Source organism: Podarcis vaucheri, assembly GCF_965113315.1.
Source record: "Podarcis vaucheri genome assembly, chromosome: 1".
Taxonomy (NCBI): Eukaryota; Metazoa; Chordata; class Lepidosauria; order Squamata; family Lacertidae; genus Podarcis; species Podarcis vaucheri.
The window spans coordinates 94,116,955-94,136,711 of record NC_138759.1 but is presented as its reverse complement, the minus strand read 5'-3'; the positions used below and the strand labels follow the sequence as shown (position 1 = coordinate 94,136,711).

Genomic DNA, 19,757 nt, shown 5'->3' with positions numbered 1-19,757 from the left:
ATGGAGGAGGAATCTGTTTTAAAATGGATTTGTACACATAATTTGGTGGTTCTGAGTTAATCAAGATTTGCCTCTACCAGACCACCTCTTGCATTGAGTGCCTGCTTTTCCATGACGTATGTGCATTTCAGTGTTAACTTTCTGCAGATCATGTGCAGCTTGAGGGGGGAAGGACTGTTTGTGTACTGCAGTTTATCAGGAATGACGCAGCTTAGAATCAGTTTTGTGTGTGCATGCAGGATCACTGTGAAATAGTGATGGTCAGATGGTGTATGTGATGTGGATATGTGAGAGAAGCATCCCAAGAGGAAATAAAAACAGAAACTGTAGAAACGGACTTGGGTTCAAACACTTTCCACGCAATGCAGCTGAGTTCTTAATTTCATTTTAATTAGAAAGGAGATTTCTGTTAAACAACTTCCCCACTGCTGATGGGCATCGTGCCTGAAGAGAAGAGCTTTGCCGATAAGACAGCACGCAAATTGGCTTCGAATACCCTGTGAAATATTTATAAACCTTTTGTAAGAAGTTCTGTGCTTTCATTACAAAACCGATTAGGTGGTAGCTTTTAGATATCTTCAGATTTGTTTTTCCACACTTGTTATGAACACTATGCTTCATCCTTCCCATAAAAACTAGCAAATATGTAGGAAGGGTAGTGGGGGCCTGTCTTCGAATAATTGTAGAGTTGGAAGGGTCATCTAGTCCATCCCCCTGTCATGCAGGAATCTCAACTAAAGCATCAATTACCAATGGCTATCCAACCTCTGCTTAAAACCCTCCAAGGAAGGAGAGCCCACCACCTCTCATGGAAGTCTGTTCCACTGTCAAACAGCTCTTACCATCAGACATTTCTTTCTGATGTTTAGTCAGAATCTCCTTTCTTATAACTTGAAGCCATTAGTTTGGGTCCGACCCTGCGGAGCAGGAGAAAATAAGCTTGCTCCACATCTCCATCTAAGGGAATGTGACATCCCTTTAGATATTTGAAGATGGCTATCATATCTCCTCTCAGTCTCCTCTTTTCCAGGCTAAACATACCCAACTCTCACAACCGTTCCTCATAAGGCTTGGTTTCCAGACGTCTGCACACATTCCAGCTTGTCAATATCCTTCTGTAATATGATTTGTATTAAATATGTTGTTTGTGCCATGTTTATTTGGCTTTTCAGGATAGCAATCTCGCAAGTGACTTTTCCATAAGCACACAAATAGCATTGACTGTTATGCAGATAAGTACCTCTTAGCTCCTTCTAACTATGTGTTTTGTCTTGTTCTCTTGCCCTGACCCAGGTCATGCTTTCTTATGGTGCTAGGTACGGCAAGGATTTTGTCTTTTGCCGGCCAGGCACAGCGGAATTAAAAAGAGATTATGGATGAATTTGTCTGTGAGATTTGTACGGCTGTTTAACTCTTAAGAAATCCCAAAATAAACTAGGCTGATGGAGAGAAAGGTAATCACCATCTTAAGGCATTAGCTCAAATTTGTTTGGTGCCTTCAGATTTAACCGCTGTTCACTGTTCACTTATAAATTATACCTGTATTGATGGAACTTGAGTCACTTCGTTGTTTCTTGTTTCTGCATTTCCCCCTCCCCTCCCCCTGGGTGGCCAGGAATATTTGCACATGAGTATTTGCTCATAAGTCCCACTGCAGGATGGAATTTGTAGTCCTCAGGTTATATGCACAGTGAGACACTGTGTATGTATGTTTGATGTGTCAAAGTGCTTGTAGCCACTTAGTTGTATGAACACCAATAGATGTTAGGGATCAAACTTGGCTGTTTGGCATTGGTGGAAAAAGTCAGTTTTGTGAGATAGACAGATTTGGCAATGTTAAATGAGATGAGTTGGCGGAAACAGGATTTTGAGAATCCAAAATTAATGTTACAACAGCATGTAAACTCTAATGAAATGCAAAGCTGTGAGAGAGATGAAATAACCTGGTTCAACTTTAGAACTGGTTTTGTGGACTTGGATTTTTCACCTGGATGTCGATTAGAAATCTCTGCATCCTAGAATCTATATATGGAAGCCAGTGGTTGGGGTTTCTCTGGCACAAAAACCACACATTTGCCATATTTCTACTGTGGAAATGTCCCATCATTTCAACACCAACATGTCTTTATATACCATGACATTTTATTTTATTCGCATTCTACATAAGCAGCGTTGACAAGAGTTTGGGATGGGGTCATGGTGCATCTGAGTAAGAAAAAATAAATAAAACAAAGGCCAACAGAGAGTTTTGGCATTTTTGTCTTGTTAGTGACCTGAGTACCCTAGCCACATTTCCCAGCAAGTTAATTGTACTGTATTGACAGCTTTTTGATCTGAAGATACTTGCTCTATTGATGTCAGTGGCCTCTCCTTTTCTCCTGAGAAAGCTGACTGTACCTCTTCCCTGTAATTAATATGCTACTCCTTATTGAGTTGTTCTTCATTAGATTGGCTGCCCATTCTCATTCAGTAGCCATGGAAGAAATAATATTAAAGTTGTTTATTCAGTCAAAATATATAGCATGTCCAGAAACCTGGAACAAGCCCCACATACTTACTATGAGTCTTCTAAAACCAATGCATTTAAATAGCATTCTTAACAACAGTATAGTAATTCAGAGCCATTAAACCTCAGGTTGCCCTGCTCTAGGTAAACTGGGACCTGAGGCTTATGAATGGTCAAACTCTCTGAGGAGCACATTGGAATTTTTTTGATACATTATGCATTGTATTAGTTTAGCAATGGCAAGATGACATTTCCCTAAAGGTTGTAAGAAAAATGCATGGATGAATTAGAGTTACAAATCAAAAGCCAAAGTTGGTGAAACTACATCAGGGTTCTGTGTCCGACAAGAAAAAAAATGAAAATAAACAAGATATACAGTATAACCATGGAAATCTTAAATTTATTGCTAGGCAGTAACAACAGAGCTTGTACACATTGAACCAAATGCCTTGGAGATGTTGAAAGGATGTGGATAATCAAATGTTTGGGTAAACAGAAGTTCTGTTTATAAAACATGGTACCCGCACATTCTTATGTGACGGAAAGCCTTGGCTAGCTCCAGGCAGTGAGACCACGGAGATTCTGTTGAAATTATAAAACACGTAAAAATTTATATTTGATGCATCTAAAAGCAGCCGACTGCTCACTGTCTTCTTGGTCTTTCTGAAGAAGGATAGTTATTTTGTCCTATTTCTAGGATATGGACTAAGGAAGCTTTCTTGCATTGCCTTAGTGGTGTGGTAGCTGCTGCAGTGGACTGGAGTCCTTGTTTCACTTGGGTAACATGAGGAGTGCTCTCATGCCTATGCCGACACTGAGGTTCCTCACAATTTCTGTGTTGTCCCCATCAAACCCAGGGTGATACTGGTGTAGAGAGGAACTGCAGTGCCAGAGTTCCTCTTGGAGCTTTTGGGGTTACCTGAGTGATGCATGAAGGAACTCCTGAGCTATGACAATACTGTTGATAGCAGTAGAGAGGCAAAACATGGTACATCTGAGAAGAAGAAGAAGAAGAAGAAGAAGAAGAAGAAGAAGAAGAAGAAGAACTTTTGACTTGTCAGTAGCTGTCAAAGGTAGATAGGAATCTTTTAGATGTGCATCATGGAGAGCAAGTATGTTGATTATGTGATATGGACTTTGTAAGTAGGCTTTGTGTGAGGATTTGGCAGTGTGTCCAGATAAGATTTTAAATGCAGGTGCTGTGTTCAGGACTTGAAATCCAAGTGGGAGAAAATTGAATTCATAAATCAAAGCCCAAGCTACCTTGTAAAACAATATCAAACAGTTGCTTGAGTAAACAATTTTCTCAGCACACAGAAAGAAGAAGAAAAAAGAACTTTTAAAATGTGCATGTTAGAAATCTTGGGGCTAAACTGTGTGCAGCATGGGTGATCCGTGATTGGATTTCCTGATGACATTCTTTGGAGGGAAGAGGCTCAAAAAGAGCCATAGGAACCTGTTTGGATCAGGGCTACTATAGTGCTGGGCAAAGTAACTTAACTTTAACCCTTTCCCTTCATGCTGCGGTTTTGATCCAAATTGTAACTTTTCCAACCCTCCTCCACTGAAATTAGCTGTGGATAGCAGAACATATTTGCATTCTGTAGCTAATACCCTTGGGGGGGGTAATTTTAGTTGGAGAAAGCGTTCATGCATCTTTTGCTTTACCCAAAAGATACATGGAAGGGGTGTGCAAAATACAGCTGGCCTGCAGAAGCCATTTTTACTTGCGCATGACAACATGTTTGTGTGCCAGATAGACATCTCTGTGCACCCTCCCTAAACAAAATCGCTTGTTTCCCACCTATTTATTCTGTTCCTGCTTGATAGTGAAATTCTGTGGTGCTCATGTGGAATGATAGGAAGAAAGACTGTGGTCTCAGATATACTTCTTATTTTTGGGCTTTCTGTTCTTCCCCAGATGTTCTGGTAAGTTGGCAGTTTCGAGGACTCACAACCCAGTGAGCTACCAGTAAGCTACTGGGCTAAATTCAAGGTGCTGGTACTAGCATATAAAACCCTAAATAGCTTGTGACCCAAGCACCTAAAGCAGTAGTTCACCCTGATACCAACAATCTCGGACCCTACCATTGCCAGGTGAGGTCTTGATGGTGGTTCCAGGGGCTGCCTGGTTGACATTGACTTGTGACAGATCATTTTCAGTAGTTCTTCTCTGGTGGTAGAATTTCTAGTGAGTTGTGCCTGTCTTCATCACTATTTACTTTCAGGAGGAATTCGAAAACCTTTCTGTTTACCCAGGCATCTGATGGTTGAATAATACTCTCTCCTGCAACCCCAAGATTATTGGATGGAAGAAAGTTTTTAACTGTAACGGCTTTTAGATGTTTTAAATTGTACTTGTTTTTAGACTATTTTAACTGTTTTATAATGATTTTGCTTTGCTTTTTAATTTGCGTGTCTGTTTACTGTCCTTGGCTCCATGGGAAGAGTGTGATATAAGTGTAATCAATCAATCAATCAATCATCAGTCAATCTCCCCCTTATCTAAGTTGATATGGTCATGTCACTGGAGTACTTTTGAGCCTCAGAACTTCTGATTCTGCTGTGCTTAGAGCCTGAAGTAGATCCAGTGCTTAGGTTCCATCTCTCTCTCTCTCTCTCTCTCTCTCTCTCTCTCTCTCTCTCTCTCTGTGTGTGTGTGTGTGAGAGAGAGAGAGAGAGAGAGAATGGCAAGTTTCAAATCGCCAGAAATTCAGCTTTCTTTGTACAGGGTATTGGAGAGTCCTCTTGTTGTTACAAAGTTCATTAAAAGACGAGCAAACAAGGCTTATTAGCTTTTCATTGGTTGGTGCTGCAGGGTTGGTGCGCTGTCTACATAAATGCTGCTTCTGAGCCACAATAGTGCAATGATTTTTTAAAAATTCACTTTATAAAGGTTTTGCACAACTTCTAATACTTAAAATATTTCCTTTGCTTGCTCACACAGGAACTACCTCTTCAGACTCAGTCTCCACAACGTTTCTCTTATTCAGGTATGTTCACGTTTCCCATCAAATGCTTGTTCTGACTACATAATTAACAGGCTACACAAATAGTATTTTTATAATAATAATAATAATAATAATAATAATAATAATAATAATAATAATTGGTGCTAATTTGTTCTTGAAGTAATAGTGAAACTGGATTGGTCTAGAGGTCAAAACATCAAATAAGGCTTTCAAGGTCACATGGGCTCCCAGGTCCTTATGTTGTTGCTTTGCTTTAAGACTTGTTGCTTTGCTTTAAGATGCATTTCCAGTGTGGCTCTCACACCCCTTTTGCATATTCTTCTCATTCAGAATATAATGCTGGGCGATGGGGATGGTGATTTTGCACTTCGTTTTTTTAGCTCAGCTCTTTCACCCTTTGAGTGTTGTTGAGCGAAGGAGGAATGGACAGGTGCCAGGAATGGGCATCGCATTAGAAGCAAAGTGGGTCTTGTGACAGATCGCCAGCGCAAGATTAACTAAAACAATTGTAAAGAAATCCTTAGCCTTCATTAATGCCGACGTCAGCAGCTATCAGAGAAGCTTGTTACTATTCTTTTCCATCACTATTCCTGAGCTTTTGTTGGCCCTGTATGAGCAGAAAATGCTGAGGAGCTGGATTTTGTTGAATTCCTTAGTAGCAACACGTTAAGATGCTAAGAATTTCAGAGGGAAGTGCTGTTTGCAAATAGGTGTCCTCTTCATCCTGATGGCAGCAACCTCACCGAAGGATCCTAAGCGTGGCAAGGGATTCAGTCATTATTTAAAATCACTTTAGCTGTATCACTGAAATTGCTCTCAAGTTCAGTTGTAGCATGGGGTTTTAATAACATCAGTACTGCAGGCGGGTAAATATTACAGTTGGATCAGGCTCCTATTTAGTCTTGTTTCACATTGTTATGATCATGAAGTCATATGTGTACATGGCATTTTTCTAACGGATAAACTTGGTTTATGTTCTTTAAATATGTGGTCAAGGACTTCACTCCCACAATTGATTTTGGGAAGTAGCGGTTTTCAAAGAACAGCACAAAAGCAGTTTCAGAATTTGGGCATAAGTTCTGAAAAAAGAATAGTTCCAGTTTGTCCTCTGTTGCTCAGAGTCAGCCTTCTCCAACCTTGGGTGCACATTAGCTGTTGTACTGCAACCCCTTTTACCATTGCTGGACATTGCCTGTGCTGGCTCGGGAGGGTAGGGGTTATAATTAATGAAAAGGAGCCAATCCATGACTGGAAACTGGGTAACTGCATATATTCAAACCAATCTTAGAAGGAAAGAGGAAATGGGGGCCAGGACCTCTGGAATACCCTTGGCATCTGCATGTTTTTTTAACAGATGGTTTAAAATGTACTTATTCTGGTCTGCATTTGGATAATTTATAATTCTATGCTATGTTTTTATTGTACATGTAAGCTATCTTGTGAGGTTACATACCCTGAAAAATAGGGTAAAAAATACAAGACAGAATGAAACAGAGCATCAGAATGCATCCCTTCAAAGGCTAGCCGACAGAGCCTGTCAGAGCACTGATTCCTTAGGCTTGGTGGACTAAGTACTTCTGCTTCCTGTGACTTAACTTGAGCATTAGTTCTATTCCATAGAGTTACCTGGAGAAGTGATGTTCCAGATTACAGTTGTTGGCAGATACTTTCTAGTAATTTGCGCTCAGTTAATAGGGTGCACTCTGATACTTGCTACCCATTTATTCTTCTTCTGAAATTCATGCCAATGCTCTGTTTGCATTGCTTCAGGATAGTTGTAGAAATTGAAAACCTCTCTCCCCCCCCCCCAGCTTTCTTTTTGTCTCCTGCCTGTTATGTTATTCTTTCTGGGGAAGCACACTGGGTCCATTAGTGCCAGTTAACAGCTTTCTGCTACACAGTCTGGATCTGTTTAGAAACGGGAGTGTACAGTATATGCTGTGTGATAACAAAAGCAAATGTTGTAGAAAAGCTTTTCATGAAGGTGGTAAATCGCAGGCTAGGATACAGGGGGAAATCTAGCTACTTGGCGATTAGCACAGTTTGAAACAACTTTTCAGGCCACCTCTGGTGGCTTTTTATTTACTTAATGGCAAGTCCTCCCATCAAATCACACAGGCATGAAATTTGTATTAGTGGGAAGGATTTATACTTATGTTTGATTAGTGATTAAACACAGTTAGTCTTCCTCTCCAGATCACAGAGTGCCTTGTAGACATGCTCCCATAAAGACTGAGACTGCATCACAAGTGTCTCTACCTTCCTTTTCAACCAGAGGAAAACGTTGAGTAATTGTTGTTTTCTATCTATAGGCCTTCTTCCCAGAAGTGTAGAGGCTTCTCCTCTTAGAAATGGGGGTGAGGAACCCTTTTCAGCCCATGGGCCACATCGCCCTTTGTGGGCTACATGCCAGTGGTGGGCGGGATCAAAAGCAAAAGTGGGTGGAGCAGCAAATGCAAATTTCACCTTGGCGCAGTAAGCTAGTTTCTACACACACACACACACACACACACACCTCTATCCTCCATCCAGGCAACCTAGATGCATTATTAGGGTTCAGTGACATATATGGGTGTGGCAGAAACACTTCAGAAGGGTGTGAGGCAGGGCTGGTGAGGAGTGCTGCCTGGAGAGGGATGCTGGGTGAGGAGTGTCCCAAAGGCCAGATAGAATGGGGTAACTGTGCCCCTGAAGGACCAGGTGCGCAGCCTGGGAGTCATTTTGGACTCACAGCTGTCCATGGAGGCGCAGGTCAATTCTGTGTCCAGGGCAACTGTCTTTCAGCTCCACCTGGTACGCAGGCCGAGCCCCTACCTGCCTGCGGACTGTCTTGCCAGAGTGGTGGACGCTCTAGTTATCTCCCACTTGGACTACAGCAATGCACTCTACTTGGGGCTACCTTTGAAGGTGACCCAGAAACTGCAATTAATCCAGAATGCAGCAGCTAGACTGGTGACTGGGAGCGGCCACCAGGACCACATAACACAGGTCCTGAGAGATCTGCATTAGCTCCCAGTACGTTTCTGAGCACAATTCAAAGTGTTGGTGCTGACCTTTAAAGCCCTAAACAGCCTTGGTCCTGTATACCTGAAGGAGCATCTCCACTCCCATCGTTCTGCCCGGACACTGAGATCCTTCTGGCGGTTCCCTCATTGCGAGAAATGAGGTTACAGAGAACCAGGCAGAGGGCCTTCTCGGTAGTGGCGCCCACCCTGTGGAACGCCTTCCCTTCAGATGTGAAGGAAATAAGCAGCTATCTTCTCTTTAAAAGACATCTGAAGGCAGCCCTGTTTAGGGAAGTTTTTAATATTTAATGCTGTATTGTTTTTAACACTTGATTGGAAAGCCGTCCAGAGTGGCTGGGGAAGCCTAGCCAGATGGGCGGGGTATAAATAATAAATTACTACTACTACTACTACTACTACTACTACTACTACTACTATTATTTACAGAGACTTGGAGGAGGGCCCCTTTGGCCCCCAGGCCTGAGTTTTCCCACCCCTGTCTTACAACTAGAACCATTCCGATATCAAGGAATCATGAAGACAACATTCACTGACAACACCTATGATTTAGCATCCATTTCACATGTCTGTTTAAGATATTTAAATTAACAATTGTAGTGTATTGGAATAGTGCCAAGATCTAGGGGGAAAGTATTAAAAGATAGCTGACAGAAATGGATCTGTTGGACTATACAGCCTTCAGTAATAAACAGTTAGCCATTTAGCCCAAAGCATCCAATTAAGTCTAATTACATTTAATGTAAATATACCTTTAAATTACAGTTTGACCCACAAAGATTGCATTGTTCTGCTAAAACGCTCCCTCTTTGCTTTCTTTTGGCACAATGTGCCTCATTTCAGGATTTGTTCACTGTTTGCCAAGATCTGATATATTTCCTGGTGTGTGTGTTTTTTTCCTGAAGAACAATAAATTTAAGATGAATTTTAAATATTTTTACGTACGCAGCTGTCAAAGGAATATTTCGAGAAACATTTGCTAGCTGCCAGAAATGGAGTAAAAGCTAGGACTGAGTGATGCAGGTTTGTTTTTCCCCAAGATGTACTTTTTCTTTTAATCAGAAAATGAACATTTTCTCCCATTTTGCATATAGCGGTCATTCATCACACTTACTGTATTCGTCATCATCCCCCATCCACAAGAGGAAAAGATTATCATACCCTTGAACCAAAGAAACAGTGTTGTTTGACTCATAATGTTAATATTTTCTTCTGAACATGAGTTAGGATTGAGGATGCTGTCAACATTTCCATTGCTCTAGTTAAAAATTTCATGATGTGGATGTTAACCTTTTACATAAAGTGCAACTAAACAACATCTTGGAAAGCAATTCAGCCTAGCACTATGGCAATCATTCCATCATTTCAGCTTGCCATGTGCTTGACAGCCTTACAGGACAATCCTCTCTGCCCAGAAATTGTTCTGGGGGTTCTCCCCAGCGTCAATTTTTTTGGCAGGATGGGAAGAGAGATGGGCACCCCATCATTCTAATGTAAGTTCTTGTGTGGGCTTCTGCTTGGGGGGACTTGTTACTTGAATCCAGCCTTGAAGTTTCTCTTTCTGTAAGGCTGTCGAGCAATATAGTTTTGTTCTTTTAAACCTTGATCTAATTGATGAAATCAAAGGGAAGATAACTTTAATGTTGGCTTCAGTATAGCTGGGCTCTTACTTTCAAATTGCCTTTCTGCATTTGAGACGGATGAAATGTTTATATCAGCTGTCTGCCTAACAGGAATACTAAATGATGATTCCTGCACACATCGTTCACTGTGTTATAAGTGTTTTTAAAAGGGTTAAACCCTAATCCCTGGCATTCACACAGAGGCCAAGAAAAGGGCTTTTTACAGTAGACTTCACAATTAAGAGATTAGGTGGGAAATGTTGCTTTTAAAAACAAAATCCCCATGGCATGTTTTAAGAAGTAAATTATGTCTGAACCGACTGAGCAAAGCACGTATTACTATTGTTTGCAAAACTGGGCCGCCTGGAGCTCAGTTGGTGGTACGGAGTCATGCAGAGTGGTACAAAGTTGCACTTAGAAGCGAGTATTCTTTGAAGCATAATGTTCATGCTTACCTCTGAATATCCAGGGTGCTCTGGATATTTTGGTTCTTGAGTGTTGTCTGTCTCATGGCATTATTCTTTGTGAATGGCTGCCAGAGCATTTAATTAATTAATTAAAACATTTGTAAACCCACACTTTCCTAAGACAGCTTACAAACATGCAAAATATAATAAAACAAATCCATAAATATCCATAAAACCTGACCAAACACACCAATAAAGCATCAGTAGATACCTGTGGTTAAAAAGAGTAATTCATATCGCGAAGGCCTGTCTAAACAGCACGGTTTTCAGACAATGTCTGATACAAGGCAGGGGTGGTTCCTCCCAAATCTCTACTGGCGGGGAGTTCCACAGGGTAGACCTTGATACACTAAAAGGCTTCAGGCCCTTAGTGAAGGCCAGCTAAAGCTCAGGGGTGTGGAGAACCTCATGAAGTGCTCCATGAGATGATTTCAGTGACTGAGGTGGAGTATAAGGGATTAGATCAGGGTTTCCCAAACTTGGGTCTCCAGCTGTTTTTGGACTACAGTTCCTATCATTCCTAGCTAGCAGGACCAGTGGTCAGGGACGATGGGAACTGTACTGCAGAAACAGCTGGAGACCCAAGTTTAGGAAACCCTGGATTAGATGATACTTATCAATATCAGCACTATGATGTTTACAAACCAGAACAATATAATATACTGAGAAACACGCCATTTTGGAATTGCAGTTCACTCTGTATGAACTGTCATGGTTTGTTGCAGCCCCTATTTTCTACCCTCCTTTGGAGCTACCTTGCATCAGGTGAGGACTGCAGTGCTTTGGAAGGCCGGGCATCTTCAGCTTCCTCCTGGTAGCCCTCAATCCTTCTCTCATGTTACAATGAAGGGTCATCCATACAAATGAAACCAAGTAGCACTAGACCAAGGTCAAGCATAAGAAGGTATTTCTCCATGCAGCACATAATTATCTTACAGAATTTGCTTCCATGAATTTGCTGGGGAAGGCCACAGGTTGAGGCTCCTTTTAATAAGGGATTTGACCCACAAAGAGAGGTCTGCCAATGGCCATTAGTCATTATAACTGAATAGAAAATCCACTATTCAGAGGCAGTGTTCCTATCAATATCAGTAGCTGGCCACAAACAATCCAGGATTGCAGCTGACTGATCAGCAGTGCTGGTGGATCATTTTCATTTGATCCAGCATGGTTTTGTCCTGTTCTTACAGCGAAAATGGATGAGGAGGCCTAATTCATAAATGCCACTGAGGACTCTTAAGCTCTTTGGCTGCTTCTGTCTTCATTAAGCCAGTAGTGTTATGAGTTTAAATTAGCCTTGTACGTGAATGATTTATTATTATTTATTAGTAGACCTAAAACATCTATACCATAATTAATAGTTTTTGGTAGCATTTCAGATTAATTGATTAAAATCTATAATAATGCTATGAGGCTAGTTCAGATAATCTACTTTGTATACTGATTTTGCTGCTGCACCGGTCGTAATGTGCTTGGGTATTCTGATTCCAAGAGATAATTTCCCTATATTGAATCTGAGCAAGTTGATAAAGGAGGTTTCTAGTGATGGGCATTACTTAAATTTAGTGTTTGGGGTAAGGTTAACACACTACAGACAAGTGTGTTGTCACAAATAACTTGGTGTACTTTGCAGCATTTAATTATATGTTCCCTAAGTTTATATAATGGGTTATATAATGAATTATTTAGGAAGTTTATTTGGGTTAACCTCCGCCACACTTTTCTCTTAAGAGAATGCAATTGCTTCATTCAGTCCAGAGGTTCACTAAGCTCTCCCAGGGACAATTGATTAAGACAGAGCATAGAGGACACTGCTGTAATGAACTCTCGACTACTGCACAAACCTGCTTAATGTTTGACTGATATAGTTTGCACTGTTTATGCATGGAATGTGTGTGTGGGTATCTGTATATTGTCCCAAGTATTTTCTGAAACGGAAAAATAAAGTTTAACCATAAATTAAATAAAAATAAAAAGCAGCGCATTGTGCAACTTTGGGCAAGTCACTTTCTGTCTCTTAGCTTTATCTACCTCACAGGGATTTGCAAGGATAAAATGGTTGGGGGAATATATCATGTACTCCTTGCAGGAAATGTGGGCTATAAATGTAATAAAAAAGTAATAATAAATGAATGCAGATTCAACTGCAATGTTTGGAATTTAGTTTTGGTTGTACTGACGTTAATCAGACTGGAGTGCTACAGGGCTGTGTAATTGTTGCTGTTGTTGTTGCATATTAGTTAAAGTGATGTCGAAAACATTTCAGTGAGTTCCAGCTGTTTTGTTCATGCAGTCTGCTGACCCTGTGTGTGTCCCTCCCACCAGCAAACTGGGGAGCTCTAACATGAGGTGGGGAAGGTGTACAGGGGCGGATTTAGGTTTGATGAGGCCTTAAGCCACTGAAGGTAATGGTGCCCTTTATATGTCCAACTGCCCTTTGTCAACAACAAATTGTCACTTTTTGTGTGTGTTGAATATATGCTATATGGTAATTTATGGATCTATTAGGTATCTAAAGCCATTTGCCCATGTTGCCATGCAACCAGTCCATGCAGAATGTAGGCACCCTATATATAGAAATGAGCAAACCAGTGATATTTTAGGGAGCAGGCTTACTTACATCATAGGAGCCTACACAACACAAAACACTGTTGCTGTATGTAGGTTTTATTTTATTTGTTTTTTATCTTATATTTTGGAAATGCACGTCCAGCTTTTTTCCCATTTAAATTTTTTGGGGCCCCCCAAGAGAGTGGGGCCCTAAGCTACAGCTTGTTTAGCTTATACGTAAATCCAGCACTAAAGGTGTAGGAGATGGAGAATGTTGCTTTTGGAGAGGGAACTTGGCTGACAGTATGTGGCAGGAGTGGGTGAAGCCCAGCCAGCAGAACGTTGTTTTCACATACTCAAAATAAGACATGTTGTCAAAGGTTTTGTGTTGCCTAAAAACAAGGTAGTGATTAATGGCAAAAATAATTAGCCTTTTTTATTTACTTACGGGGAGACTTGTCTTATGGGGGGGGGTATTGCTATCTTTTGGCACTTTTCCAGAAGAAAGTGATATTCAAGATATAACTGATAGCAATTACCTCATATATAGCCTCTCTGCTCTATATGCAATGATGAATGATGAAGCCTAAATACCAAACATTCACTTCTGTTTTTAACCCCTAGGCAAATCTTTCATTTCACTTTCTTGTCTGCCTGTCCATATATTCATACCTTCTATTCTATAAAAAAGTGAAACTTTATGCCTAGGCCATAATTTTCTGGCTTCATTTGGAGTATCATATCTTGGCTGAATATGAATATGGCTGAGTGGACCTTTTGACTGCTTATGTAGCTCCTTTGTGTGAGTGAGCAAATAACCAAGAAGTCTGTTAACCATAGTTTTCCAATTTGGATGAAAAAGTTAATTGCTTCAGACAAGCCAGGATATTAAGCAATGGTTTGTGTCTTAATATCGTGGCTTATTCTGGAGATTTCAACCTTAACTTCTTGGTTCAGATGAAACAAGAAACTATAAATTAATGGAAGACTTTCTCATTTGCCTGCTGGCTCATGTAAATGGTGGAGTGAATGGACAATGTGTATTGGCAAAAGGCTTGTTCACATCTTGGGTTATTAAACCTAGATATGATAACCTGAACATAGCGACTCTTACAGCTTCTCACTTTTATATACACACACATATATATAAAACACACACACATACACACTAGGAGCAACTTGCCTTGTGGTTTATATTAGGGCTTTCTTTCTGTGAGTACTCAGTAAGTAATCAGTATGAATTACGGATTTCCCCCCCTGAAGCCTGATCTGTGTTCTATATTTGCTGCATTTAATGGACACACTTGCGAGTTTTAAAATAACCTTTACTACTTGTGAATCCACTGTATGTGCCATCTTTTTGCATGATAAAAGGTAAAGGTACCCCTGCCCGAACGGGCCAGTCTTGACAGACTCTGGGGTTTGTGCGCCCATCTCACTCAAGAGGCCGGGGGCCAGCGCTGTCCGGAGACACTTCCGGGTCACGTGGCCAGCGTGACAAAGCTGCATCTGGCGAGCCAGCGCAGCACACGGAACGCCGTTTACCTTCCCGCTGGTAAGCGGTCCCTATTTATCTACTTGCCCCCGGGGGTGCTTTCGAACTGCTAGGTTGGCAGGCGCTGGGACCAAGCAGCGGGAGCGCACCCCGCCGCGGGGATTCGAACCGCCGACCTTTCGATCGGCAAGCCCTAGGCGCTGAGGCTTTTACCCACAGCGCCACCCGCGTCCCCCTTTTTTGCATGATACATAACGTTTAAACTACTTCTGTATTCCCATCTTGCTCCCCCCACAAAAAAAACCCACAAAAAGGAGAAAATGGGAAGTATATTGATATTTGTACATAGTTATCCGGATGGAACGGCTGAACACCCACCCTAGCCAAGTACTGGCAAAGTCTGCGTTTGAACATCATGTGAATAAGCTGTAATAAATATACAGTAATACTTCGGGTTGTGAACGTGATCCGTGCGGGAGGCATGTTCGCAACCCGCAGCGTTTGCAGTCTGAAGTGCTGCGTCTGCGCATGCGTGTAACGTCATTTTGTGTTTCTGCGCATGCGTGAGTGCCAAAACCCAGAAGTAACCCGTTCTGGTACTTCCGGGTTTGGCGTGGTCCACAACCCGAAAACGCGCAACCCGCAGCGTTTGTAACCCAAGGTATGACTGTATAATAATTTGGCATGGAATCTGGAATAGTAACTGCCATTCTTTTAAAAAATCCAGAAAGCTCTTGCCTTCACAGAACAATGTTGGCCCTGCAAAACCTTTCTTTCTTTCTTTCTTTCTTTTTTTAAAATGATATTTATTGGGAATTTAAAGTTACAGAAAAGAGAAAAGAAAGAAAAGCAAAGAAAAAAGAGATTAAACAATACAAATCAATACAGAAAGAATAAAAAGTAACAAACATACCATACACCAAAATCAAAAACAAGAACAAAAAAATAAATTTAAAAACAAATCCATTATTCCCATACCCTTATCTTCATTAACTTATTTCATCGACCTCCTCACACCTCCCTTTTTTGTATTCTAATTATTAATTATCTCAGCAAATCCTTTCCATCTTTCACTGTATTCTGTCCTTTAGTTGTCTTAATTTATTTTAGCCTTATCTTACCATAAAAAACCCTAAAACTTAAAAACTTGTTTATACATAACTCCTTATAACATTTCTACTAAAGCCTAATAGTTTCATTCCAAGATTTTCCTAACAGTCGTTAATTTTGCAATATTTTTCTAAATGAATTTTTAAACTTTCTGCCAATCTTCATCCACCGTCTCTTCTTCCTGCTCTCGGGTTCTGTCAGTCCTTTCTATCTGTTCCATATAGTCCATCAACCTGGTGATCTTATGTCCGAGGGTCTTAACTCTTTTCCATGTCCCTTCTGCAGATCTTCTTCATAATTGTACCTGCACTTTACTTTGTCTTCTGCTGGTCTTGTTCTTAATTTCCATCCTTTGTCTCTGAGGAGTAGATCTCGGGGGAACAACCTAAGAGTGTCTTTATCCCTTCTCAGCCGGTCAGCCCGTTCTCCATGGTTAGCACTAAAATCCAAAAAATATTCCAAAACATACTTCAATGCCCCTCCAAAGTTGAGTGCCTCGACCACTCCAATCTCCTCCTGGCCCAAAACCAAATCCCAAAGGTCAGAGCATCCCTGCATAGGAGGATCTGATCAACTTGCCATCTCCAGTCCCGACAGGACTCCGTCTCTCCAAGTCTGCCTCACTCCAGATTCAGTCCTCAGAAATGACAACTTATGCTCCTGCAGGGCCGCATCTCTCTCAACTTGTATTACTTGAGGTTCAACAACAACCTCCTCCTTTGTCTTCTCCGCAACTTGCCCTGTCAGGGCAGATTCCTGGGTCAGTTGTTGAGCAGGCAAAACCTTTCTTTCTTTATCACCATTTACTAGCTTATTTCCCTCCCAATCAGCTACATGCACAAAAAGGTCTAACTTATAAATCCTGTAAATAAACAAGCAAACTCACTAACAGCGAGTAACAAGAGCGCATTAAAGTTTCAGTCATGCATTATATATAATGTGTAAGTGCTTGGGAAGAGATGCATTGATCTTACAAAGGATGTAAATTAACCCTCAAATCACAAGTGGCTTACCAGAGGACCGTAACACTTGTCATTTGTTTAACATCCAAACCCTTTCTTGTTTTATCAGTTGCAGTACTGACATAATACTGCTGCAGCACTACACTTCTGGTGACATTTTGTAAGTGCAGCTAAGCTAGGAACTTAGCTGGCGCACACGTTTTAGAATAAGCTCTTTTGGGGCCCATTCCTCTACAGCTGTACTCGAAACCACGGAGCTTACTCCCAGGAAACTGAGTTTAGGATTGCAACTGTAGGGCTCACCCAGACTTCCATTTCCCCCGTGATTTCTAGGCACGTGTCCGAAAAGTGGTTCTATGTCCTGCCACTTTCCCTAGGAAAACCTGCTGTTTACTTCCTAATCGGAACAAATCTGCAGAAAACCTCCCTTTTTCTTTATTTTGGAAGGGCTGCGGGGATCTTGGTTCAATTATTCATGTTGGGTGGTAAAGCCCCCATGTTGAAAACTTTTGGAATAGAGCATTCTCCGTTATATGGACAATTACAGGCCAACCTCTTTATCCAAATCCTGCTTCAGCCCTACTGTCTTTGGACATAGACTTCGGCTCCACTCTGCAACACAGACCGCAGCACGATTAGTAATAGCTCAACAATGGAAGAACCAGACTGAAATACTCCTAAAAGTATGGGAAAATAATATCTGGGGCACAGCAATGTCTGAACATCTCACCAGACGCAGGAGGGCAATTAACATTCCAAGAAGTGTGGACCCCTTTCTTTAACTATGTTAATGACCAAAATCAAGTCCTTGTTATACCAACCACTCAGTATTCTCAGTGGAGAGGGTACATTAAGTAATATGTTTGAAAGTATAATGTGTAATTGTATGTCTAAAGTCAATGGATAAAACAAACACCATTGGGTGTACTGCTGGATAAATGTCTAATGGTTCTTGTATTTGTTTAAAAGCCAACAAATTTGTAAAAAGAAAGAAGTAAAACCTCTCAGACTTGTGCCTAGAAATCATGGCACAAACGAAAGTGTGAGTGAGCCCTTTGCATCTTGCAAGAAGCTAACAGCCATACTTTCATTTATGCTGCCTACTTTCCCCCACTCACAGTTTTAAAGCATTTAATTTTAGCTTCTGTTCAGCCTTTGCAGTTTTCCCTGGACAATGTAATCATGCCTTTTTGTGCTGGTAACCATTTAAACTGACATGTGTTCTACAGCTTCTTTCAGATGAACGGCTAATACAGGAGGGATTATTGCAGTAGCACAGCCCAAAGCTACATGACAAAGTCACTGACATGGGCTGAATGGCTTAGCTGATCTTGTAGCAAAGTTGGAGCTGGTAGACAAATAGGAAGCCCAGTTCATTAATCACTCGTCTGGGACATTGATTTCAAGTCCGCAAGTGAGGATACAAACTGCCTTGAATCCTTTTATACCCTGGTGAAGCTTTTGGTTCAAAGAGACTTCCATCCCTCCAAGCTGGAAAGAACATTAAAGGGCCAGGTGTTAAGGGAACAAAAAGGAATTCAGGTCCCAACTTGGATAGCTGTAAATACTGTAAATGTACTTTGAAGTAACTACCTTACTTTGCAAGCATTTGTTCAAAACAGTGTGTGGAGGCTATCTCCAGGCTGACCCAGGGTGTGTTGAATATTGCATAATTAACTTGTAACATTTAGCAGTCTGCCCATTATTCACAGATGGTGTACTGAAGCAGGCAACTCCAAAAGCTGTACTCTTTAATTCGGTACATCGACCAAGGATCCTATAGACTTAACAGTTTTATTATTTAAAAGGTTTTTGTGGGCTAAACCCCACTTACATCTGAAGCATGAAACATTATTCTCAGATGTCATGGGTGAAAGGGGGAGAAAAGAAGTCAATTGTTGGGTTTAATGTCGTGAAAATGTACAATGCAGCATTTGCTGATAACGCCATAATCTTAGCATTGCTGAGCTAGCTCAACACTATTATTAGTATTATTATGCTTACATGCCAGAACTGCTTCTAAGTGGTTTACAAGTATAAAATCAATTATAAAATCCATACATAATTAAAATCCATTAGAAAAGATTTTCATCAAAGCATTAAAATATCAATATTTAAAACTTAAAGAACAAAACAAACCAGTTAAAAAAACCAGAAAAAAGAGAAAATACTTAGACCAGGAAATTCAAGTTCATGGGAATGCTGCAGTGGGCCATGAAACCATCTCCTTGTTCATCGCTTAATGAATATGATCAAACATCCTGATAAGTTCTAATTTTGCATTTTCAAACGGAAATATTTTCCTTTGCAGGAGATCTGAAACTTTTAGGTCAGTGATAGAGCGTCTTGGGCAATTCTAATGTTCCCCTGATCTGAATGTTCTCCATTCTAATGTCAAATTTCTGCCCATTGATTCTTCTGCATAGAGACTGACCTATTTGTCTAATGTACAAGGCAAAAGGGCACTGCTAAGATGACTGCGTTATACCAAATACATTGTTGTGAATGCTCACGGTACTTATCTTGCATATGTTTAAACCGTAATTGAATTGTCTCAGACTATATATATATTTTTTGCATTTAATGACATTTTGAATATATTGTACTCCAACTGGGAGGAAGTGGAGATCTGTGGGGTTTTGCAGACAAGGCTATATTTTAATCTACGCAACCAAAAAAACCTGTATGCCACACTTACCCTGTTCCTGCACTGCTAGATAGCACTGTGTACTCCTCCTCCGAGCCACTGCGCCGCACCATACACACCTCTAGCCGGTCATGTACAGTGGTACCTCGGGTTACATACGCTTCAGGTTACAGACTCCTCTAACCCAGAAATATTACCTCGGGTTAAGAACTTTGCTTCAGGATGGGAACAGAAATTGTGCTCCGGAGGCGCAGCAGCAGGATGTCCCATTAGCTAAAGTGGTGCTTCAGGTTAAGTACAGTTTCAGGTTAAGAACGGACCTCCGGAACGAATTAAGTACTTAACCCGAGGTACCACTGTATATAGATGCAGTTTCTGCTACCCATTGAAACTAGCACCTACA

The 19,757-nt window shown here is 40.9% G+C and overlaps 1 protein-coding gene across 10 annotated transcripts in view; it reads left to right on the top strand.

Moving 5' to 3' along the window:
- Positions 1-19,757, top strand: part of SEMA5B (semaphorin 5B) — a 365,129-nt gene that overhangs the window by 231,061 nt on the left and 114,311 nt on the right. For all 10 annotated transcript variants that reach the window (XM_082235162.1, XM_082235160.1, XM_082235159.1 and 7 more), the window contains one exon: positions 5,454-5,499. In XM_082235162.1, the coding sequence (XP_082091288.1) occupies positions 5,454-5,499 (46 nt within the window). The remainder of the gene's footprint in view (positions 1-5,453; positions 5,500-19,757) is intronic.